Source organism: Palaemon carinicauda, chromosome 11 (genome assembly GCF_036898095.1).
Source record: "Palaemon carinicauda isolate YSFRI2023 chromosome 11, ASM3689809v2, whole genome shotgun sequence".
NCBI classification, from domain to species: domain Eukaryota; kingdom Metazoa; phylum Arthropoda; class Malacostraca; order Decapoda; family Palaemonidae; genus Palaemon; species Palaemon carinicauda.
Window position 1 is genome coordinate 8,293,254 of NC_090735.1, and position 20,011 is coordinate 8,313,264.

Genomic DNA, 20,011 nt, shown 5'->3' on the forward strand with positions numbered 1-20,011 from the left:
ATGAAGGTAAACCCCACGAGAGATGAAATAGAATTAGCAGAACTATCCAAAACAAACAAATTAAAAACCCAAGACATTCGTAATAAAATTCAGACCAAAACTGGAGAAACACTAAAGAAAGGAAGAAGCATCAAATTGATGAAAAGACTTGGAACAAGGCACCAACAGATGTTTTCTTTATTGGATGAAAATGGAAATATTAAGCCGGTACCAAACGTAATAGTAAGAGAAAAAAGTTTTAAAAGATATGAAAAGAGGCAGAGGAGTGGGATACAATGGTTTAACAATTGAATTAATAATAGATGGAGGAGATTTCATAGTAGTAAAACTTGCTGAACTTTATACAAAATGTCTACAAGAATGCTTTATGCCTCCAGTTGGGAAAAACATACTAATTCACAAAGAGGGAGACAGTAAAGACCTGGAGAAATTATTGCCCAATAAGTTTACTCTCAGTAATATACAAAATATTTACAAGATCATATTAGGCTGAATAGAACGACAGCTAGACTTTAATTAACCAAGAGAGCAAGCTGGATCTACAGTAGAAGTGGTTATGAAACAACAGACCATTATGTAATTAACTAGCTAATAGAAAAATCAACAGTGTGTGACAAATAATTCTGTATGGCATTTATAGACTATGAGAATGCTCTTGATCCAGTCAAATCTTCAGCAGTAATGAAAGTCCTGCAAACGCAATGAATAGATGAATCTTATGTTAGAATATTTGAAGATATCTATATGGGAAGTACAGCCATCCTAAATTACACAAAGACAGTGAGAAATGATATTTTAATTATAAAATAAATTTTTGAATATACTTACCCGGTGAATATATAATAGCTGCAACTCTGCGGCTCGACAGAAAACTCACTCAAAAAACTCGCGAGCGATCGCTATGAAGGTTGCGGGTGTGCCCACCAGCGCCAACTGTCGGCCAGATACCACTCTTGCATGTAAACAAACCCTTCAATTCTTCTCGTCCCGCTGTGTCTCTATTGGGGAGGAAGGGAGGGTCATTTAATTTATATATTCACCGGGTAAGTATATTAAAAAATCTATTTTATAATTAAAATATCATTTTTAAATATTTAACTTAGCCGGTGAATATATAATAGCTGATTCACACCCAAGGAGGTGGGTAGAGACCAGAGTTAATTATGTTTACAGCGTATAAGCTAAGAGTTTTTTCATTTTGACAGTTATCAATATAACAAAACCCAAATATATAGGTACCTGGTAAGGAAGTTGACTTAGACGATTACTCTGCCTTGTAAGTCTGTCTTCCTCACGGAGCCCAGCGATCCTCTTAGGATGCTGAAAGACTCCCAGGAGCTGAAGTATCAAGGGTTGCAACCCATATAACAGGACCTCATCAAACCCCTAATCTGGGCGCTCTCAAGAAATGACTTTGACCACCCGCCAAATCAACCAGGATGCGAAAGGCTTCTTAGCCTTCCGAACAACCCATAAAACAATATTAAAAACATTTCAAGAGACAGATTAAAAGGATATTGGAATTAGGGAAGTGTAGTGGTAGAACCCTCACCCACTACTGCACTCGCTGCAACGAATGGACCCAGTGTGTAGCAGTCCTCGTAAAGAGTCTGGACATCTTTTAAGTAAAATGACGCGAACACTGACTTGCTTCTCCAAAAAGTCGCGTCCATAATACTTTGCAGAGATTTATTTTGCTTGAAGGCCACGGAGGTTGCTATATCTCTAACTTCGTGCGTCTTAACCTTAAGCAAACATCGGTCTTTCTCATTCAAGTGAGAATGAGCTTCTCGTATTAAAAAAAAAATCTGATAAAATATGACAAAGCATTCTTTGACATAGGCAATGAAGGTTTCTTAACTGAGCACCATAATGCCTCAGATTTCCCTCATAATGACTTAGTACGAGCTAAATCGAACTTAAGAGCTCTAACAGGACATAATACTCTTTCCAGTTCGTTGCCTACGATCTCTGATAAGCAAGGAATATCAAAAGATTTAGGCCAAGGACGAGAAGGCAGTTCATTTTTGGCCAGGAAACCAAGTTGAAGTGAACAAGTGGCTTTATTCTGTAGAAAAGCCGATGTTCTTACTGAAGGCATGAAGTTCATTGACCCTTTTAGCCGAAGCCAAGCACACTAGGAAAAGTGTCTTGAGGGTGAGATCCTTCAGGGAGGCTGAATGTAATGGCTCAAACCTGTCTGACATGAGGAACCTTAGGACCACGTCTAAGTTCCATCCAGGAGTTGCCAAACGACGTTCCTTAGAGGTCTCGAAAGACTTAAGGAGATCTTGGAGATCTTTATTGTTGGAAAGATCTAAGCCTCTATGTCGAAAGACCGAAGCCAACATGCTCCTGTAGCCCTTAATCGTGGGAGCTGAAAGGGAGTGAACCTTTCTCAGATGTAAAAGAAAATCTGCGATTTGGGCTACAGAGGTACTGGACGAAGACACAGATGCTGACTTGCACCAGTCTCGAAAGACTTCCCACTTCGACTGGTATACTCTAATGGTAGAAGCTCTCCTAGCTCTTGCAATCGCACTGGCTGCCTCCTTCGAAAAGCCTCTAGCTCTTGAGAGTCTTTCGATAGTCTGAAGGAAGTCAGACGAAGAGCGGGGTGATTTTGATGGACATTCTTTACGTGGGGCTGACGTAACAGATCTACCGTTAGAGGAAGACTTCTTGGAAAGTCTACCAGCCATTGAAGTACCTCGGTGCACCACTCTCTCGCGGGCCAGAGGGTAGCAACCAACGTCAACCTTGTCCCTTCGTGAGAGGCGAACTTCTGCAGTACCTTGTTGACTATCTTGAATGGTGGGAATCCATATAACGCCAGAAAAGACCAATCCAGTAGAAACGCATCTATGTAGATTGCTTCTGTATCTAGGACTGGAGAGCAATAGATTGGTAACCTTTTGGTCAACGAGGAGGCAAAGAGGTCTATTGTGGGTTGACCCCAAGTAGCCCAAAGACTCTTGCCCACGTCATTGTGGAGGGTCCATTCCGTGGGTATCACCTGACCCCTCCGACTGAGACAGTCTGCCAAGACGTTCAAGTCCCCCTGGATGAATCTCGTCAACAGGGAGATGCCTCGAATTCTTGACCATAAGAGAAGGTCCCTTGCGATCTCGAGTAGCGTGAAGGAGTGTGTGCCTCCTTGCTTGGAGATGTACGCCAAAGTTGTGGTGTTGTCTGAGTTGCCTCTACCACTAAGTTTCGAAGAAGCCTTCTAATATCATCAAGGCCAATTGGACTGCTAATAGCTCCTTGCCGTTGATGTGCATGCTCTTCTGACTCGAGGTCCACAGACCCGAGCATTCCCGACCATCCAGGGTCGCACCCCAACCCAAATCCAACGCGTCTGAGGACAACACGTGGTTTGGGTTCTTGACTGCTAGGGATAGTCCCTCTCTCAGACTGATATTGCTGTCCCACCATTTCAGGCATGCCTTTACTGGTTCGGAGACTGGGAATGATACCGTATCTAATGTCTTGTCCTAGTTCCAGTGAAAGGCTAGATGGAACCGGAGAGGCAGAAGGTGTAGTCTCCCTTGTGAGACAAACTGCTCCAAGGATGAGAGAGTCCCTACGAGACTGTTCCAACTCCTGACTGAATAAACGTTTCGTTTCAGCATTAGTTGGACTTCGAGCAGGGCTTGACTGCGAATCTCCATCCCCAAATATAGAATAATCTGGGATGGGATCAGTTGGGACTTTTAGGTTGACCAAAAGTCCCAACTCCCTGGCCAGACTCAACGTCCAATGTAGATCCTGCAGACAGTGAAGACTGGACGATGCTCTGAGAAGCCAGTCGTCCAAGTACAGGGAGGCTCGGATCCCCGATAGATGGAGGGATTTTGCCACATTCCTCATGAGCCTCGTAAACACGAGAGGCGCAGGACTGAGGCCAAAGCACAGGGCTCGAAACTGGTACCCCACATTCCTGTAAACAAACCTCAGAAACGGTTGGGAATCCGGGTGTATAGGAATGTGGAAGTATGCCTCATGAAGATCGAGAGAGCCCATCCAGTCGCCTTCCATAAATGCTGTCAAGACAGCCTGGTAGACTTCATCGTGAAGTTTGTCTTGACAATGAACACATTGAGCGCACTTGCCTCTTACGTACTCCTGCAGTGAACATGGCTGCCAAATCATGGAGCCATCCCTGAGGGACTTGTTCCTGCAGAGAACGTGGCTGTCAGATCATTGGAGCCATCCCTGAAAGCCTTGTTTATGCATGACATAATTGTACAGCAAAACTTCAAAGGCTCGAAAACAGCTGTGAAGTCGACCTGTAAAATCTTGGAGCGTCTCATGGCCAGGCGCCAGGGAGAGTCTATGAGGTTTGAGAAGTCTATCTGGGCAGAGGCAGGAACTCTCAAGCCGAGAACTTCTCTCGTGTCATATCAGACTCTCGCTCTATAAGCCAGTTTAAAAGAAGGGAAAGCAAAGGCTGTCTCCCCCAAAATCCTCCTGGTGATAAACCAGTCGCCTAGCAAACGTAAAGCTCTCTTAGAAGAGCGAGAGAGCACTAGCTTATAAAACAACGGCTTCGAAGTAGTTAGGCCTAGTGCAAGCTCTGACGTTTAGGCGGACGAGGAGCAGCAGTTACAAAAAGATCCGGACAAAGATCCTTAAAAATCAGCATGATTTATTTAAAGTCCATAGAGGGCTAAGCAGCTTTAGGCTCCTCTCCGTCAGACAGAGTCTTCAAGGGAATATCAGTAGGAGGGGGAACAGCAACTTCCTCATCTGAAGGAACCTTGTCCGATAATAGCTGAGTCTCAAGCAAGGGAGAGACCTACCGTGGTGGCAATGCTTTACAAGCAGAGTCCACACGCACTGGTACATTAGTAGCAGACCAGGACGCAACGTCATGTAACTGCTTGACAGTCTGTGAACTATCAACAACAACAGGTGCGTGAGACCAGGACGCAACGTCATGTAACTGCTAGACAGTCTGTGAACTGTCAACAACAACAGGTGCGTGAGGACGCACAGCGTCCACTCGAGACTGCTTTGACCGCCTAGACTGAGCAGTCAAAACAACTCTAGAATGCGGAGGTTGACGCTCAGCGTCAAAACAAGTCAACTCCGATTGTTAGCGAACGTCCTGAACGTCAACAGGAGCATCAGCAAGTGGCCTAACGTCCAAATGTGGCTGAAAATCCACACGAGACCGCATCGAGTGTGGTTCTAAACAACCTGACTGACGTGACTTGGATACGCCAACGTCAACAGGACGCACAAAGGAACGTTAGGGTGGCTGAAAGCCAGGATCTCGATGAGATAAACGGCTAGGCTCAACGGACTTATCGGCAGAATATTCTTCCATAAGGGAGGCAAGCTTATTTTGCATGTCTTGCCGTACAACCGATTTAGGATCAACGGGAATGGTTGCGGTAAGAGACGAGGGTAACGTCTGTGACCGCAAAACCTTGCCTACAAAAAGACTCTCGGAGTCTGTGTTACGCTTTTGTTAGGCGGCGAGCAGTCTTCCGATGACTGCATAGGGTCAGAGCTGTCCTAATGGTTAAAACCAGGACGCTGGACCTGTCCTGAAAGGACTGACTTTCGCTTAAAGGGCCTCGAAACCTTGTTCCACGGTTTCTTATGCGTAAAGCCTTCGGATGACGAGGAGAAAATCGTCTCTCTCGCCTTATGGTAGGGGTGATCTTGGTAAGATACACCCGATACCATAGAGGGAACGTCTGTTCGCTGATCAAGGCCTCTCGAACCCATAAGTCGTACGACATTACTTCTCCCCTGGGCTTGGGAGCTTGCAAGAGGTCCCGGACTAGGCGAACGACAGGCACGAACAGACGAACCCTCGGTCGCAACACTGATAACACTTTGCGTAATATCACTTTATCACTACGATTTTCTGTTTTGCACTTATTTCACTGAAATCAAATTTTTTAACAATTCACATTAGGTATGAAAAAAACTGATTTCTACCTGAAGCACGCAATTCTACCCTCTCAAAAGGTTGTAATTGCGAAATCAGTCATATAAAGCAAAAAACAGTAAACATATTTTAAGATAAAAAAAAAATTCAGTGGCTGGGGAAGAGACTAAACACTAGTTCATTCAAAACTACGTTTTCAATCTCTCACCGTACATTGCCTTGGGACGAGAATAAAAAACTAAAAACGTTTTATCCTTTCTCCCCGTACAGAGACTAGGGACGAGAGTAACTCGAGAACAACGTTACCCGCTTGGGACGAGATAAAGATCGGAACGTTTTCTCTCCTCTCTCTCCCTCCGTCTCTCTCTCTCTCTCTCTCTCTCTCTCTCTCTCTCTCTCTCTCTTGATTTCGCACCTAAGAGAAGAGCCCATTGACGTTTCGTCAAAAAAACAGGTTATTTGACCAAAGGAAAAAACTGAAAGGTTTTTCAATTAAAAAGTTCCTTTAAAATAGAATTTAAAACATTTAAGCTTTGATAAAAGAATGAACAAAACGTCAGAATCGATTTATTCTTTCTGCAAAGTGAAACCGTGATACTCTCTCTCTCTATCGTAACGATAGAGCGCAAACTGCGTAGCATAAATAAACTAAACGTTAGTTCATCTTTGAAACAGTACGAAGACTATTCAAAGAAAATCTTTCATAAAAATTCTATTAACAAATATTCATTTAATAAGTTTTAAATCATTAGCTCTTTAAAAGCTATTTACGATTGAAAGGGCTCAACGTTGTTTAACTTCGGTTTCCAAGTTAGGACCGCCTACTCTCAGGAAAGGTCGCATATAAACAAATTTATTTTGATGTTTATTATAAATGGGAAGCTAATCGAAGAGGCCTAATAAAGGCGGTTGAGATATAAAATATATAGAGGAAAATCTATAATTAATTTATGACGTGATAATTGCTAAAAGCCTAAACACACTTCCGTACTGAGGGAAGGGTCGGCCATTTAAAAGTCAAAGAAAGTCCATACTCTCTTTGTCATCAAAAAATTAAATCTATCCAAAAACGAGTTCAAGATTTAAGATGAAGATAAAACACCTGCACTGCGAAAGCTCAAACCAAAATGAAGTACTTCACCAAATATGTTGAGAAAACTCCAGGTTCTACAGCGAGTATTGATACGTCTTGTCGTCAACGTCGACAGAGAAGAATTGAAGGGTTTGTTTACATGCAAGAGTGGTATCTGGCCAACAGTTGGCGCTGGTGGGCACACCCGCAACCTTCATAGCGATCGCTCGCGAGTTTTTTTAGTGTGTTTTCTGTCGAGCCGCAGAGTTGCAGCTATTATATATTCACCGGCTAAGTTAAATATTTAAAAAATACAGATTGAGAAAGGAGTTAGATAAGAAGACTACATCTCTCCAAAATTATTCACAACATGCATAGATGTTTTTAAAAATTTGGATTGGGAAAATGTAGGAATTAATATTAATGGGGAATACTTAACAGTTTAAGATTTGCAAATGACATAGTCCTGTTTAGAATCATGGGAGGAATTGCGAAAGATGATTGAAGATTTGAATAGAGAAAGCAGAAATGTAGGAGTGAAAATTAATATGAGTAAAACTAAGATGATATTCAATGAAAATGCTTACAATAAATAAGGTTTATGGATGGACCTCTAGAGATTACTAATGAATATATGTCCATAGGACAGACAGTAAGTGTTTCCCCAGGACATGAGAAGGAAATTAAAAGAAGGATAAGCATGGGATGGAGATAATGAAAAGTAAAATCAGATGGTCCTACAAGTATTAACTCATGCAATGCAACCTTGGAGCCTTACTAAAGCCTTAGAACATAAGCTAGTTAATACTTTAAAGAGCTAAGGAAAGAATAATAATAGGAACAATACTAAGAGACAGAAAAAGAGCAACACGGATATGAGAAAAAACTAAAGTAAAGGATATTCTGACATGATGTAAGTTAAAGAAATGGACATGGGCAGGACATATAATTAGAATGACAGATAACAGATGGACATTAAGAATAACAGAATTTGCGGGTATAAACTGGCATACAAAGACCATACACAGATGCAAGTAGGACATGTCTGAGGCCTCTGTCCTGCAGTGGACTATTAAAGGCTGATAATGATGAAGGTGACAGTATACCATTGACTTTAAAGGTCACTATGAGTAGAGGAGGCAAGGGACAGGACAGTGTACTAGAGACCGATAATTTATACAGAACATGTGATCAGCGTCCAAGCCCCTCTCTACCCAAGCTAGAGGCCAAGGAGGGCCAGGCAATGGCTAGTGACGAATTAACCGGTAGACATATAGGCTCATACAAAACCCCCATTCCTAGCTCACAGGGATAGTGAGGTTTTGACCACTAGTGAGAATTAGCTGTCACAAGACCTGAATTGAACGCTAAACTTGTGAAACATCCATTTTTAATATACCATACCATACCACAAACTGTTATTCCCATACACATCCTTCCATCCAACAGATATTTTGTCTGAAAATACAAAACTACTGACCTGAGTATATAAGCAGCTGTAGCAACAAAGTCTCCACCATCCGCAACAAGAATTGCATCATCAGGCAAATGTTTTTCTAGCTCCATGAAGACTTTCATGGGATTTAAATGCTTTTCGGGAACTACCTCAGCCATCTTTAAAAGAATACATAAAATAAATTTACACACCGCTAATTTGTACACATGCAGTATTTTCTTCAGTTTCTTCTATGACAAATGTGAATATCGAAAACGTTATAGACCTTATTACACTAAAACAATTAACAGTACATTATAAGAAAAGATTTTACTAATTAAAATGCCACTTTCATCAAATGTAGTAGCAGCTACTAAGGGTAGATTGATCTAAAAGAAACAAAGTCAAAATAAAAAATAAAAAATAATGCACTGGTTTTCAGCCACTTTATCTGACATATAAATAAACCTGATCACTAAATTCACAGGAAATCTGTGCAATGATGCTATTCGGACAAAATATTTCCAACCAATCATCTATTAGGAAACTTTTCCGAGATAAAAGGACATCCCAGATAGTGAGTGCAAATCTTCCTCACTAAAAAAAGTGAGTATAGACACCTTTCCGGACTGGGTAAATTTATAACACTATCAGAAAAACCCTTGTACTTCTCATCAGCTTCTTCTTTAAGCACCAGCATCATTTCTAAGTGGTTGATTTCTTATTCTCTACAATGTTACTCATCTATTCACAGATTACTTTCATCTAGATACCTCAGTATATATTAATATAAGTTACATACATTATCACCCACATCTTTAAGTAAGCTTGCCAATGTAAAACACGAAATTACCTTAAAATAAAAAAGATATACCCTAACATTCAGCATATTTTGTCTACATTCAAGAAAAAGATATAGTAATATAAAATTCAGACAACCTATTCTTGAAGTTGGTAGATAATTACATGAAACTTGGATGTTATGAAAACAGGAAAATATGCATTTGATACCATCAATACAAAAACAAAAATTGAAATTGGTCGTAAGGTAAAATGACCTACAAAAAATATTAATCAACTTTTAGGAAAAATAAGAATATGTAAAATTAATATATAAAGAGAGGCATTACCTTCAAATTTGAAGCCTCCTTTGCTTCATCCCTATCTCTGAGAGTGGCAACCCACTCGGGATCACACTTATAGTCCATTATATGAGCAGCCAGATCCCTGACAAAAGTTCCCACATCTCCTAAAACTGCTACAGTTGGCTTCCAAAACATATCAGCATTCTGCGAATGAATCATTTAATATTTAAAATCTCATATTTAAAAGTACTGTAAATACTTTCATGGTGTAAAGAAAACATTAAAACTAATTATTTCAATACTTAGTGACGTTCATTGTCGTTCCCTCCTTGGAAAAAGAATTCTGTAGCTATTCCAATCACTGCAATATATTGCCAAGAGTTGTATATGGTTAAGAACAATAACAAATCTAAAAAGTAATTTGTATTTTTCCTAGTACAAAACAGTGTTTTAAATAAGATTTCCCATCTCAACCGCTCCTCTCGGTGCTAGGCATAAGAACATAAGTGGGAGATGGTGTTGGCAGTGTCAAATTCAGCACAAGAGAAATGTTTAGTAAGACACTGACTTATCCTCCCCCTTGCCAGAAGGATAAGAGACTAGCTTCTTGACAAATGTAGTTTGAAAAGAGAGATGCTCCCTTGTGCAACTTAGCAGTATCAGATATCCGACAAGCATTTAACAGCTGTATTCCCTTGAGAGAGGAACAACAAAGAGGTAGAACTCTTAGTCATTCAATCTCTCCTCAAACCTTATGCCAGCTGTGCTGAAAACAGAATGGTTCCATAACACATAAAAAATGGCTTAAGTAAATTCTAATCATTTCAATTTTTTCAGGGAAATATTACACAATACTGTAAAGTACTGTGAAACCTACAAATTTGCAGATCTGCAGTGAAAGGGTTAAAGAGAATGAGAATAACCATGAAGTCCTCACTAGGGAGTCCTCTGTTATGACAACAGCCTCAATGGCTGTAGAGAGCTATAAAGGGCAGCGTTTTATACCGATGACGAGAGCTGCTGAAATTTCTGCTTAAAATTTATGGGTCAGGGCTGTCCTCTCCAGAGGAGGAAGGGCAATGAAATTTAGGAAGATTCACGGAAATAATTACTATTATTATCACTAGGTAGTCTAACCACATTTAAACAACGCTTAATCAAATCATCAGTCATACTATAGTAATCATAACAGCATATTAAAATACCATAACACTATCACTCATTAGGGAAAAAATTCCTGTCCTTAATCTGCAAACTATTAAGGTAGATTACAAATTGAAAAGGGTAAACATCTTTATTAAAAGATGAACTGCAGTGAAACTATACTCCCTTAACAAAGCCAAATTATGAAGTCAAAAAGAGAAGTACAAAGAAATCAAGACCACAAGATACTAACCTTGTACAGTTGCTCCTTGTTACGATTCACAGCAATAATTTTAGCCTTACGCCCCAAACTTCGTCCATAACCCAATCTAAAATCACACACAGCACCAGCAAGGATAATAACATCAGCTTCCTTTAAGGCATCTTTTCTACACTGCCTCATTTGTATAGCACTTTTCTGCCCTATAATGACAAAAAAAATCCAATTAAAACCTTCAGTTAAGGTATTAAGTATTATCTTACTAACGACAATAACATTCATGATTCAATGGTTTACTGATAACTGTGACATCAAAATATCTAGGATAAATATACAGGCTTGAAGAATGGAAGATAAAGATAAAATTCCAGATGGAAATGAAGAGGTAAGAAGAAAACACAAAACACCAAACTATCATGAGATACCATATATCAATGATTGCTTATGCATAAAACTACTTACCTAGTAAACCTCTGGACATTCCTCCAAGGAAACATGGTATACCAAGTCTCTCTAGCGACCGCCTCAAATCATCCACAGGTGTTGGTGGAAGGGTAGACTGGCTTCCCAAGACGAAAACTGGCTTTTTCGCTTTTGATATTAGCTGAGCACATTGGTCAACTGAAAAAAAAAAGGTATCATGATAAAAAATAATGCACAATTACATATCCAGATCAGTTGATGTCTCATGTCAAATACACATCAGTATTTGTCTTCTATTACTGTACATGAATGATCACACACAGCCTTTAAATAAGCTGAGGGGCTGAAAATGGAAAGAGTATGTTACTGTCAGATATGATAAAGCAAGCATTAAAAAAGAACAAGTTGAAATTGCAAATTTATTTTGTAAGCAAAATAAACATTGTCATACAATCAAATAACACAATTATAGCAGATTTCTAAAGTACTGGTAATTTGTATATTTCCTAGCTATGCAAACATAAATCCTTTGAATAGGGAGATGTTTTCAGAGTGAGCTATGAGTTAGAATGCTCGTTGAATTTGTTGACGAGGTAGTTAGCAACCGTTGGTAATTGTGGGTGAGAATCCTTGCTTTTCCATCTGTTGGAAGAGCCTCACTTTAATCTTCTAGCTCAGGACTGAGGGGAGGGGGTGAGGAGGAAAGTTTAACTTATAGGACTCAGGCTTTTATAGCTCGGAAGGATACAAATTAGTTTAAAAATTTATTTGTTCCTACACCCTATACAAACCTTTTGTCCTTTAAATATGGAGACTCAATGCTTAGTGGGTTGTAAGTACCCCTAAAACCAAACTGGTTTGTTTTTTTTGTTCCCTGGAAATGTCTATCTGCAGGAGCCCCTACGGGAGAGAAGGAGAGGACTCCAGCAACTTCCTGTCTATCTTTCAAAAGGATGAGTAGACTCATAGTGCCCGGTCTGTCCAAAATGAATTGTGCATGATCTAATAAAGAATCCCGTCCAGAATAATATACCTGGCATATGATGATCAATGTGGGTTAGTATAAATTCCAAAAACCTCCCCATCATTACAACTTATGGGGGAGATACTTCTCTAGATTAAAGAATTGAACTCATAAGTGTAACTTAACAGCATCAAGTCTTGAGAGTCAGATGTCTATCTGACGACCTTCTCAAAGGCTTGAATGGAGCACAGTTGAACCTTGCAATAACAGACTAATAGGGAGTAAGAAGTGTCTGATACTGCCAATAGTCCAGTGTATTCGCGAAAAGTTTCCCGAAGCATAAAATCAAGTAAAATTATACTATATAAGCTATAGGTTTACCATATATGCCCAACATGTGGGTAACATCAAAACAAGCAAGTGAAATTAACAAGCTTTTGTTTTCACCTTTGAATGACATAATCAAGGAATTTAAATTAAACGAAACTCATGAAGATGAAGTAATATAATTAAGGAATGTAAAATGAAACTCGCATAAAAACAAAGATTACTTCGGGCATGGGCCCTATCAAAACAGAATGAATACCGCACCAGAAAACACTAGCAAATAATCTGGGTGCTGCTATTACTACTTTCATTACATTCAAGTCAAAGTAAATCATAAAATAATGTATACAAGAATGCAATAAAACAATAAAATAATTTCTGTATACAGAAAGTTCTCAAGTTACAAACTAAATAGGTTCCAAAAAGCTGTTTGTAAGTTGAATTATTTACAAGTTGAATTTTTTAAAATTTTGGCCTAGGGTAAGCTTCACCTAACTCACATGCCTATGATTTTCAGCTGCAAAGGTCAACAAATAGTCCTGTTTTATATTGTAAATGTTGTCTTGCTTACTGCAATAAATTACATAATACTGATTCATTACTGTATTTCATTTTGAATTTTTGATACAGTATCTGATATTTATGACTTCAGTTAGATTTCTGTTTGAAGTGGAATTTTTGCAAGTTGGGGAGCTTAGGCTGATTGAATATACCAAGTAGTGATTCAAGAATGATTTACAGTAACATCCATTACCATTTATACAGCAAGCTGATTTGATTATGGATGAAAGATAACCAATATGCAGTGCACATGTCCAATTGTTTGTGCACTGTACATTTCTATCATATGAAAAAAATAATGAATAAAACATTACACAATTTAATACAGTAAGAAAAACGACATTCACAGTAACCTGATATTTATTTCTCATGATACAGTACTATTTGTTGACTTTTGCAGCTGAAAATCCCATGCACGTGAGTTAGGTTAGGCCAACCCTAGGCCAAAATTTAACAAATGACTTACAAACAGCTTCTTTGAACCTATTAAAATTGTAAGTTGAGGATCTTCTACAGAGTACAGAGAGAAATTTAGAGTCAATAGGGGAGGGGGGGAAAATTTCCTTAAGGACAAAAGACCTCTTGCCGGTCGGTTACAAGGCTTCAACATGGAAACAATATTCTATTTTGAAGCCGAATGACTTCACCAAGAAATTCTCTCGTTAATAGGGAAAGAGAAAGTGGCTTACATCGGGGAGACTGGGTCAAGGGTGATAAATAGGGTAACATAGAGCACAATTTCAGATGTGGCTACAGGTGCAGGAGCTTTGCCCACTGGCACAATTGTCACTTTACAACCCTTTAACAGTCCTTTTGGGCTTAGGGGGACACCATCAGTCACTGACACTACTGGTGTCAACACAGGAAACACTTGCACAAGGGGTATTGTGGGAGAGGTAGCCTTAGCTACCAGCTACCACAACAGTCATAAGGAGCCTAAGTGAAAACCTGAGGAGGTCCAAACCTCCCTTAAGTCAAGCTTATCGTCAGCAGTTTATATGAAAATGGGTGGAGATCCCCCAACCTTGATGGGGTGTGACAAGTACTGGGGGAACCCCACACAATACCATAACCTGAAAAACTTGCCAATGTAGATCAGATGACTCCTTGCTCCTGATGCATACTTTCTGGGGACCAAGCCAGGGGCATATGAGCAGAGGCTGCCATGGCTGGCACACTGAGTGAGACGACGGAAGAAACTAAAGACTTTTACGGCTTCTTCTTGCCTTTAACAAGACAGACCAACAGACCCCAAAGAAGGCTTAGCTCTTTTTTCCCAAACTCAAGGTACAACATGCACATGCCACAGCACAGAAAGCCAGGATCTACACTCGTCACACAGGCATGATTGCTAACAATCATGCCCCCGACAAGAAGCACAGGGTGTGGATCTACAGCTGGTTTACGCATAAGCTGGTTGCAATGTCCACCCTTTCCCAGTAAGTACGAATTTCTTACTACCTGTCCATCACCAAAGCAAACAACAGCCAGTATTGACTTCCTAAAAGAAAAAGAAATTCAAAAGTTTGATTGAGGGTGCAACAGTACTCCTGTTCAGGTTGCGGCTGAAAACAAAAGTGGAGATCTTTTGATAGATGGAGGTGCAGTGCTTCTAACCCATGCTACCTGTCTATCACCAAAGCAAACAACAGCCAGTATTGACTTCCTAAAAGAAAAAGAAATTCAAAAGTTTGATTGAGGGTGCAACAGTACTCCTGTTCAGGTTGCAGCTGAAAACAAAAGTGGAGATCTTTTGATAGATGGAGGTGCAGTGCTTCTAACCCATGCTACCTGTCTATCACCAAAGCAAACAACAGCCAGTATTGACTTACTAAAAGAAAAAGAAATTCAAAAGTTTGATTGAGGGTGCAACAGTACTCCTGTTCAGGTTGCGGCTGAAAACAAAAGTGGAGATCTTTTGATAGATGGAGGTGCAGTGCTTCTAACCCATGCTACCTGTCTATCACCAAAGCAAACAACAGCCAGTATTGACTTCCTAAAAGAAAAAGAAATTCAAAAGTTTGATTGAGGGTGCAACAGTACTCCTGTTCAGGTTGCGGCTGAAAACAAAAGTGGAGATCTTTTGATAGATGGAGGTGCAGTGCTTCTAACCCATGCTACCTGTCTATCACCAAAGCAAACAACAGCCAGTATTGACTTCCTAAAAGAAAAAGAAATTCAAAAGTTTGATTGAGGGTGCAACAGTACTCCTGTTCAGGTTGCGGCTGAAAACAAAAGTGGAGATCTTTTGATAGATGGAGGTGCAGTGCTTCTAACCCATGCTACCTGTCTATCACCAAAGCAAACAACAGCCAGTATTGACTTCCTAAAAGAAAAAGAAATTCAAAAGTTTGATTGAGGGTGCAACAGTACTCCTGTTCAGGTTGCGGCTGAAAACAAAAGTGGAGATCTTTTGATAGATGGAGGTGCAGTGCTTCTAACCCATGCTACCTGTCTATCACCAAAGCAAACAACAGCCAGTATTGACTTCCTAAAAGAAAAAGAAATTCAAAAGTTTGATTGAGGATGCAACAGTACTCCTGTTCAGGTTGCGGCTGAAAACAAAAGTGGAGATCTTTTGATAGATGGAGGTGCAGTGCTTCTAACCCATGCTACCTGTCTATCACCAAAGCAAACAACAGCCAGTATTGACTTCCTAAAAGAAAAAGAAATTCAAAAGTTTGATTGAGGTTGCGGCTGAAAACAAAAGTGGAGATCTTTTGATAGATGGAGGTGCAGTGCTTCTAACCCATGCTACCTGTCTATCACCAAAGCAAACAACAGCCAGTATTGACTTCCTAAAAGAAAAAGAAATTCAAAAGTTTGATTGAGGATGCAACAGTACTCCTGTTCAGGTTGCGGCTGAAAACAAAAGTGGAGATATTTTGATAGATGGAGGTGCAGTGCTTCTAACCCATGCTACCTGTCTATCACCAAAGCAAACAACAGCCAGTATTGACTTCCTAAAAGAAAAAGAAATTCAAAAGTTTGATTGAGGGTGCAACAGTACTCCTGTTCAGGTTGCGGCTGAAAACAAAAGTGGAGATCTTTTGATAGATGGAGGTGCAGTGCTTCTAACCCATGCTACCTGTCTATCACCAAAGCAAACAACAGCCAGTATTGACTTCCTAAAAGAAAAAGAAATTCAAAAGTTTGATTGAGGATGCAACAGTACTCCTGTTCAGGTTGCGGCTGAAAACAAAAGTGGAGATATTTTGAAAGATGGAGGTGCAGTGCTTCTAACCCATGCTACCTGTCTATCACCAAAGCAAACAACAGCCAGTATTGACTTCCTAAAAGAAAAAGAAATTCAAAAGTTTGATTGAGGGTGCAACAGTACTCCTGTTCAGGTTGCGGCTGAAAACAAAAGTGGAGATCTTTTGATAGATGGAGGTGCAGTGCTTCTAACCCATGCTACCTGTCTATCACCAAAGCAAACAACAGCCAGTATTGACTTCCTAAAAGAAAAAGAAATTCAAAAGTTTGATTGAGGGTGCAACAGTACTCCTGTTCAGGTTGCGGCTGAAAACACAAGTGGAGATCTTTTGATAGATGGAGGTGCAGTGCTTCTAACCCATGCTACCTGTCTATCACCAAAGCAAACAACAGCCAGTATTGACTTCCTAAAAGAAAAAGAAATTCAAAAGTTTGATTGAGGGTGCAACAGTACTCCTGTTCAGGTTGCGGCTGCAAACAAAAGTGGAGATCTTTTGATAGATGGAGGTGCAGTGCTTCTAACCCATGCTACCTGTCTATCACCAAAGCAAACAACAGCCAGTATTGACTTCCTAAAAAAAAAGAAATTCAAAAGTTTGATTGAGGGTGCAACAGTACTCCTGTTCAGGTTGCGGCTGAAAACAAAAGTGGAGATCTTTTGATAGATGGAGGTGCAGTGCTTCTAACCCATGCTACCTGTCTATCACCAAAGCAAACAACAGCCAGTATTGACTTCCTAAAAGAAAAAGAAATTCAAAAGTTTGATTGAGGGTGCAACAGTACTCCTGTTCAGGTTGCGGCTGAAAACAAAAGTGGAGATCTTTTGATAGATGGAGGTACAGTGCTTCTAACCCATGCTACCTGTCTATCACCAAAGTAAACAACAGCCAGTATTGACTTCCTAAAAGAAAAAGAAATTCAAAAGTTTGATTGAGGATGCAACAGTACTCCTGTTCAGGTTGCGGCTGAAAACAAAAGTGGAGATCTTTTGATAGATGGAGGTGCAGTGCTTCTAACCCATGCTACCTGTCTATCACCAAAGCAAACAACAGCCAGTATTGACTTCCTAAAAGAAAAAGAAATTCAAAAGTTTGATTGAGGGTGCAACAGTACTCCTGTTCAGGTTGCGGCTGAAAACAAAAGTGGAGATCTTTTGATAGATGGAGGTGCAGTGCTTCTAACCCATGCTACCTGTCTATCACCAAAGCAAACAACAGCCAGTATTGACTTCCTAAAAGAAAAAGAAATTCAAAAGTTTGATTGAGGGTGCAACAGTACTCCTGTTCAGGTTGCGGCTGAAAACAAAAGTGGAGATCTTTTGATAGATGGAGGTGCAGTGCTTCTAACCCATGCTACCTGTCTATCACCAAAGCAAACAACAGCCAGTATTGACTTCCTAAAAGAAAAAGAAATTCAAAAGTTTGATTGAGGGTGCAACAGTACTCCTGTTCAGGTTGCGGCTGAAAACAAAAGTGGAGATCTTTTGATAGATGGAGGTGCAGTGCTTCTAACCCATGCTACCTGTCTATCACCAAAGCAAACAACAGCCAGTATTGACTTCCTAAAAGAAAAAGAAATTCAAAAGTTTGATTGAGGATGCAACAGTACTCCTGTTCAGGTTGCGGCTGAAAACAAAAGTGGAGATCTTTTGATAGATGGAGGTGCAGTGCTTCTAACCCATGCTACCTGTCTATCACCAAAGCAAACAACAGCCAGTATTGACTTCCTAAAAGAAAAAGAAATTCAAAAGTTTGATTGAGGATGCAACAGTACTCCTGTTCAGGTTGCGGCTGAAAACAAAAGTGGAGATCTTTTGATAGATGGAGGTGCAGTGCTTCTAACCCATGCTACCTGTTTATCACCAAAGCAAACAACAGCCAGTATTGACTTCCTAAAAGAAAAAGAAATTCAAAAGTTTGATTGAGGGTGCAACAGTCCTCCTGTTCAGGTTGCGGCTGAAAACAAAAGTGGAGATCTTTTGATAGATGGAGGTGCAGTGCTTCTAACCCATGCTACCTGTCTATCACCAAAGCAAACAACAGCCAGTATTGACTTCCTAAAAGAAAAAGAAATTCAAAAGTTTGATTGAGGATGCAACAGTACTCCTGTTCAGGTTGCGGCTGAAAACAAAAGTGGAGATCTTTTGATAGATGGAGGTGCAGTGCTTCTAACCCATGCTACCTGTCTATCACCAAAGCAAACAACAGCCAGTATTGACTTCCTAAAAGAAAAAGAAATTCAAAAGTTTGATTGAGGGTGCAACAGTACTCCTGTTCAGGTTGCGGCTGAAAACAAAAGTGGAGATCTTTTGATAGATGGAGGTGCAGTGCTTCTAACCCATGCTACCTGTCTATCACCAAAGCAAACAACAGCCAGTATTGACTTCCTAAAAGAAAAAGAAATTCAAAAGTTTGATTGAGGATGCAACAGTACTCCTGTTCAGGTTGTGGCTGAAAACAAAAGTGGAGATCTTTTGATAGATGGAGGTGCAGTGCTTCTAACCCATGCTACCTGTCTATCACCAAAGCAAACAACAGCCAGTATTGACTTCCTAAAAGAAAAAGAAATTCAAAAGTTTGATTGAGGGTGCAACAGTACTCCTGTTCAGGTTGCGGCTGAAAACAAAAGTGGAGATCTTTTGATAGATGGAGGTGCAGTGCTTCTAACCCATGCTACCTGTCTATCACCAAAGCAAACAACAGCCAGTATTGACTTCCTAAAAGAAAAAGAAATTCAAAAGTTTGATTGAGGGTGCAACAGTACTCCTGTTCAGGTTGCGGCTGAAAACAAAAGTGGAGATCTTTTGATAGATGGAGGTGCAGTGCTTCTAACCCATGCTACCTGTCTATCACCAAAGCAAACAACAGCCAGTATTGACTTCCTAAAAGAAAAAGAAATTCAAAAGTTTGATTGAGGGTGCAACAGTACTCCTGTTCAGGTTGCGGCTGAAAACAAAAGTGGAGATCTTTTGATAGATGGAGGTGCAGTGCTTCTAACCCATGCTACCTGTCTATCACCAAAGCAAACAACAGCCAGTATTGACTTCCTAAAAGAAAAAGAAATTCAAAAGTTTGATTGAGGATGCAACAGTACTCCTGTTCAGGTTGCGGCTGAAAACAAAAGTGGAGATCTTTTGATAGATGGAGGTGCAGTGCTTCTAACCCATGCTACCTGTCTATCACCAAAGCAAACAACAGCCAGTATTGACTTCCTAAAAGAAAAAGAAATTCAAAAGTTTGATTGAGGATGCAACAGTACTCCTGTTCAGGTTGCGGCTGAAAACAAAAGTGGAGATCTTTTGATAGATGGAGGTGCAGTGCTTCTAACCCATGCTACCTGTCTATCACCAAAGCAAACAACAGCCAGTATTGACTTCCTAAAAGAAAAAGAAATTCAAAAGTTTGATTGAGGGTGCAACAGTACTCCTGTTCAGGTTGCGGCTGAAAACAAAAGTGGAGATCTTTTGATAGATGGAGGTGCAGTGCTTCTAACCCATGCTACCTGTCTATCACCAAAGTAAACAACAGCCAGTATTGACTTCCTAAAAGAAAAAGAAATTCAAAAGTTTGATTGAGGATGCAACAGTACTCCTGTTCAGGTTGCGGCTGAAAACAAAAGTGGAGATCTTTTGATAGATGGAGGTGCAGTGCTTCTAAC

General features: G+C 40.1%; 2 protein-coding genes across 2 annotated transcripts in view; both read right to left on the reverse strand.

The window, feature by feature from the left end:
• The window catches only part of LOC137649955 (uncharacterized), a 361,156-nt gene that overhangs the window by 278,623 nt on the left and 62,522 nt on the right, over positions 1 to 20,011 (reverse strand). The gene's annotated exons all lie outside the window — the stretch shown is intronic.
• The window catches only part of LOC137649849 (2-hydroxyacyl-CoA lyase 2-like), a 51,059-nt gene that overhangs the window by 17,261 nt on the left and 13,787 nt on the right, over positions 1 to 20,011 (reverse strand). Inside the window, exons 2-6 of the mRNA XM_068382795.1 lie at positions 14,365 to 14,639; positions 11,326 to 11,484; positions 10,897 to 11,066; positions 9,546 to 9,704; positions 8,461 to 8,594 (exon numbers count right to left, since the gene is read on the reverse strand). Of these exons, the coding sequence (XP_068238896.1) occupies positions 8,461 to 8,594; positions 9,546 to 9,704; positions 10,897 to 11,066; positions 11,326 to 11,484; positions 14,365 to 14,639 (897 nt within the window). The remainder of the gene's footprint in view (positions 1 to 8,460; positions 8,595 to 9,545; positions 9,705 to 10,896; positions 11,067 to 11,325; positions 11,485 to 14,364; positions 14,640 to 20,011) is intronic.